The 5,962-nt window shown below is 41.6% G+C and overlaps 1 protein-coding gene across 1 annotated transcript; it reads right to left on the bottom strand.

Annotated features, from left to right (window-relative positions):
* Positions 1-210: 210 nt before the first annotated feature.
* Positions 211-5,378, bottom strand: LOC308233761 (olfactory receptor 5G9-like; the record flags this gene model as incomplete). The annotated part of the gene is made up of 2 exons (XM_080640707.1): positions 211-371; positions 4,460-5,378. The coding sequence occupies 2 exons, from the start codon at positions 5,376-5,378 to the stop codon at positions 211-213; spliced, it is 1,080 nt and encodes a 359-aa protein (XP_080496833.1).
* Between the last annotated feature and the right edge of the window lie 584 nt (positions 5,379-5,962).

Here is a 5,962-nt window from a genome sequence, read left to right as displayed (position 1 = left end):
TATGTCAAATTTTATCTAAATAAAACTAAAGAATTTCTTTCATATATTTATATTAATTAATGATGGCCAGTGAACCTAATTTTACAAAGCACAGAAAGGTTACATTTTTTTTATACAATAAAGTTTATTATGAAAACAGGCTGGTGTGGGGACAAGGAGACAGACAAGTACGTATAGGTTGGGTGGCTCAGCTGAAATAGTGCAGCTTCTTCACATTGATGCCACACTCGCTGAGGGCAGGGTCAAGTCCTCCACGGTTAGAGTGTACTTGTGGTCCTTGCTCTTGCTGCAGGAGCTGCCAGAGGCTGTGCCCTTCACTTTGTAGTGCTGTAGTGCATCGTTGGCAATATCTGAGATGAATTTCTGGGCAGCTAGGGAGATGAGCCAAATTATGTGAGGGTCTGAGGCCTCAAAGCCAGCGCATTCAGGTAGTAAACAGTCACTGCATCTGGAGCCATGGGCGTGTCATCCTCAGCTGCATCAAGAAGTCCACCAGAGGCGTGCTGCCCACCACCGGCTTCATGTGGGGCTGGTCTTGTTCTCTGAAGCGGTGCAAGCTGGCAGTGTGGTGGGGGCTGTGACTGGGGGTGCCTGCCAAGGGCCAAAGCAGCTCAGGCCAGTGCTGCCTCGAGTCCGCGCAGGAACCGCTGCAGCTCATCAGTCCGGTGGGAGAGGCGGCAAACCAGTTTAGTTTTGTAGATATAAATATATTTAATGTTTTTAATAAAGTACATTAAGTTGGGAAAAGATTTGGACATTGATTGAGAGGTCCTGATATGTGATTTGTCTGTGAAAAATAAAGTATTTGAGATTATAAAAGGAAATATTTGACATAGTAAAATATATTTATTTTATCTAAAACTGTGTTCAATAAGTAATGCAAGAAAAATAACCAGCTGAAAATTGCTTGTTTTTAATGTGTTATTTTATTCTTACAATGTTTGAAGTATGTAACATTAAGTGCACTTTATACATTAAAGGGATGCACACACACACACACACACACATATATGTAATATATGTGTATATATATATCCCTATATATCCTATCTAATAAAGAGGGGATATGCTAATTGACCATCATGCCCTTACAAAGATGGCAGCACCCACAGCCAATAAGGAGGGAATATGCTAACTGACTGCCACACCCTCAAAGATGGTGGCTCCCAGTCCCCTCAGCCCTGCCGGGGCAGCAGGCACGTGGCACAGCCGGGCCCGCCCCCAGGTGCGTCTGGCCACTCTGCGCACCTGCCTCTGGATTTCCCCAGTTCCCTCAGCCCTCCAGCCACCCAGGGCCAGCCCGAGGTACAGGAAAGCCTCTGATGGTAGCTGCCCAGCTGCCCAGGGCTGGCCTGAGGGACGACCAAACGACTGAACAAGCAGGCTGTGTGGGGCAACCAGGCTGGTGGGAGGGCCATGAGGGGCAACTAGGCTGGCAGTGGGGGAAGTTGGGGGTGATTAGGCTGGCAGGGGGGGCAGTGAGGGGTGACTAGGCTAGTGCGGGGCAGTTGGGGGTGACCAGGCTGACAGAGGGCAGCAGTTAGGGGTGACCAGGCTGGCAGGGAGGGGGCAGTTGAGGGTGACCTGGCTGGCAGTGGGGGGCAATAAGGGGCAATCAAGCCGGCACACAGAGGCAGTGAGGGGTGATCAGGCTGGCAGGGGTGGCAGTTAGGGGTGACCAGGCAGGCAGGTAGGCAGGCAGGTAAGCGATTAGGAGCCAGTGATCCAGGATTGTGAGAGGAACCCTAGATTGGAGAGGGTGCAGGCTGGGCTGAGGGCACCCCCCCCCCCGGGCACAAATTTCGTGCACCGGGCCTCTAGTATGTATATAAAGGTAGAGGACCTCAGTGAAAAACCTTGTATAATTTATAATTCTGTCCTCCAGAAAGAAGAAGAGAGAACCTCCATGTTTCTTATATATAATAGAAACCTGAGAAATAAATGAATACTCCAAAAACCTTGAAATTGTATAATGATTTTCATAACTGGATTAATAGCTAATCTGTAATAGTACAAACATCATGTACAATTACCTTAAGTTATTAAAATAGATTTTAGCATTGCTTAATATCCAACCATAAAGCAATGACAACTATTGAAATTGTGTTTAGAATACAGTTTCAGTTTATTTCACAGATACACATAGAACCAATTTAACTCATTGCAAATGGAATTCTAATGTAAATACTATTTTGTTCTTTGTGTTTCCCCCCCCCCCCTTGAACATAAATTATTGTTAACTCTGGGCATTTAAGTTTTTAAACAAATTTTGTTAATAACTCTTGTAGTTCATTTCTTTTTAAAAAAATGAACTAATATAATGCTATGAACATGTAAAGGGAGATAAAGTTCTTTTTTCTAGTAGCCATTAGAGAAGGTCAAGGTCCTGTACCCCCAACATAATTCATGCAATTTCTGTACAGTTGTCAAGAGCCTATATCTGTTCTCCAGAGTGAGGGCAAGAAGGGAAAGACACAGTCTGATGTGAAGAATAACAAGTGCAATATAAATCTAGAACTGCTGCCCTGTCCAAGTGGCTCGGTTGGTTGGAGTGTCCTCCCATGTACCAGATGGTCACAGGTTCAATTCCTGGTCAGGGCACATACCTAGGTTGAGGATTCCATCCCTAGGACATGTATGGGAGGCAACAACTTGATGTATCTCTCTCACATCTCTCTCTTTTTTTTTCCTCTCTCTAAAATCAATTTAAAAAATTAAATCTAGAGCTGCTGATCCTTGGGACAGAATGATCAGAATTAATGGATGCAAAAAGTTCTCTTCATCAAATGATCCCTGTATCTGATACTTACTCAGCTTAGACCAAAAGAAGTAGTATAGTTGGATTTTATGAAGATGAACATACTAGAATAAAATTAACAAGAAAAGTTTATGTGGTTTTTTTTTCATTGAAAAAGGCTTCTTTTTTTATTTATTTTTTTGTTCATTCTCACCTGAGGATATTTTTCCATTGATTTTTAGAGAGAGTGGAAGGGAGGGGGAGAGACACAGAGGCGAAACATTGATGTGAGAGAGACACATCAATTGGTTGCCTCCCACATACACTCCAGTGACAAGATCTGGGGATTGAGCCTGCAACCTTGGTACGTGCCTTTGACTGGAATTGAACCTAGGACTCTTCAGTCTGAGGTCCTATGCTCTATCCACTGAGCCAAACCAGCTAGGGCCAAAGGCTCCTTTTTATATCAGTCCTGCAGGGGACACACATCCATTCACTCAGTAATTTTTTATTGAATTTATTGGGTTGACAATAATAAAATACAGGTTCCAGGTACACAATTCTACAATGCATCATCTGTATGTTGTATTGTGTGTTTACCACCCAAAGTCAGGTCTCTTTCCATCCCATTTATCCTCCCTTTACCTTCTCCTACCCACTCCATACCCTTCCCTCTGGTAATCACCATATTGTTGTCTGTGTCCAGGAGTCTTTCTTTTGTTTCTTTGCTTAATCTCTAACCTTTCTCATCTAGCCCTTAACTCCCTCCCTCTGACAGCTGTCAGTCTGTTCTCTGTGTCCATGAGTATGTCTCCACTTTGACAGTTTATTTTGTTCACTAGATTCCACATATAAGTGAAATCATATGGTACTTGCCTTTCTCTGACTGGCTTATTTCACTTCAGCATAATAATCTCTAGGTCCAACTATGCTGTTGCAAAAGGTAAGACTGCCTTCTTTTGGTGTGGCTGAGTAGTATTCCATTGTGTACACGCACCACAGCTTTTTTATCCAGTCATCTACTGAAAGGCACTTGGGCTGCTTCCAAATCTTGTAAATATTGTAAATATCGCTGCAGTGAATGTTTTTGAATGGCATCCTGAAAATGAGCATTGTAAATAGCAAAGTAGAAATAATTCTGAATAAGACAGTCAAGAACCTTGCATTTATAGAACATTGAGTTAGGGCAGGAGAATTTAAATTTAGTCTTAATGATTTATTTACTACTTATTACTTCTAAGTGTTATGATGGAAAATGTATATATAGTAAGATGCCAGCACATAGGAAGAAGATAAAAAAAACACAAAAATAACATCTAATTTAAACCACTAAAACTCTTTTCTGACTGAGCAATTTTATTAAACCCATTGTATTGAAAAAAATGGAGCTTTAGGTAGAATAAATTTAATCGACATGAAGGCAGATGCTACCATACCCATATCTCTCTGGAACATACCCATGAATAGAGAAAGTGGCATAAAAAGACGTTCTTGGCAAAACAGTAGAGCAAACATATTACTACTCTTCCTTAGTTTGAATAGAATAAGATTAATAATCACTGTATCTTACACTCAATTTAGGTAAAAAGAGGTAAAGAAATATCCAGAATTGTACTGGCGAGACTACACAGAACACTTGTCAAAGTATCAGAATGTGAGCTCTCAAAATCTCTAAACAAAAACTTTTTGGGTGAACACGCTTTCACCCAAGACATAACTTACTGCCAACTGCTTTCCTCAGGGCACCTTTCACATCCTTATTCCTTAAGCCATAGATCAGTGGGTTTAACATGGGGATGACAACTGTGTAGAAAACAGAAGCTACTTTGTTCATGTCCATGGTGTTACTCAAGCTGGGTCGGAAATACACACAAAAGAGTGTTCCAAAAAATATCGCCACAGCGGTTAGGTGGGAGGCACAGGTAGAGAAGGCTTTGTGTCTTCCCTCTGCTGAGTTCATTCTAAGGATGGTAGTTATGATGTAGCTGTAGGAGAGGAGGACAGTGATGATGCTGGACCCAACAACACAGCTACAGGAAATGGTCAATGCTATCTCAATGATGGTTGTATCTGAGGAGGAGAGGGCAAGTAAGGGTGGGAAGTCACAGAAGAAGTGATTGATGACATTGGAATTGCAGAATGACAATAGAGTTGTGCAATAGGTGAAAATTGTCATATCCATCAAACCTGCAATGTAGGCAATGGCCACGAGATGGATGCAAACACTCCTGGACATGGTAGTTGTATAAAGAAGTGGATTACAAATGGCTACGTAACGGTCATATGCCATGACAGACAGCATAACACACTCCGCAGCTGCAAAGAACCCAAAAATAAACATCTGAACAACACATACGTTATATGGAATCCTCTTTAGCTCATATAAGAAATCAACCAGCATCTTGGGAGCGACAGTGGAGGAGTAGCAGACATCACAGAAAGACAGGTTGCTCAGGAAATAATACATGGGCGTGTGGAGTCTGGGGTCCACGTTGATCAGCAGGATCATCCCTAAATTGGCGATCACGGTGATGCCATAAACCAGCAGGAAGAGCACAAAGAGCCCCCGCTGCACATCCTGTCTGCCAGAAAGTCCTAAGAGTATGAACTCAGTAAACACAGTGCAGTTCTCAGCAGCCATCACTCAGATTCAGATTTGGAAACCCCAGGTGTTAAAGAAGGAAGTGGAAGTGGGGTTGACATCATATTACTATTTTTCAGTAATTAGAAAAACAGATATACATTGCTAAGTATGCTTTAGGTAAAATGACTCTCCTTGAAATATACCCAATTTATTACAAATTGTTGAAGTGATTATGCTAATAATATTGCCTACATTTGGATAGTGCTGTATAGGGTTTTCAGGGCACTTTTATTCAAAATCACTCATGTTATTTGCACACCAACCTATGTAGTACTTACGATAATTTTACTACTTCTATCTCATATTATGCAATCGATGTCCTCAGTGTTTTGTATAGGCAATAGTTCTTAAAATTATTTGGTCCAGTAACCCACATATTCTGACAAGATTGTTTTTCTTTTTCGTATTATAAGACTATTCTATGCTGTAATGGAGAAGTGTAGTTAGTAAGAGGTTCAGGTAATAAATGTACTTTTTTATTATTTCTTCATTAATCCAATTGTGAAGCAGGCAGAGTGATTACAGGTTCCTAGATATAACATTCCTCCAATACCCCATCAGCCCCTCAGGTCCTATTCAGC

This window comes from Plecotus auritus (genome assembly GCF_963455305.1).
Source record: "Plecotus auritus genome assembly, chromosome: 9".
In the NCBI taxonomy this organism is placed as follows: Eukaryota; Metazoa; Chordata; class Mammalia; order Chiroptera; family Vespertilionidae; genus Plecotus; species Plecotus auritus.
Note: the sequence above shows the minus strand (reverse complement) of the source record. Positions and strands in the feature narration are given on the sequence as shown.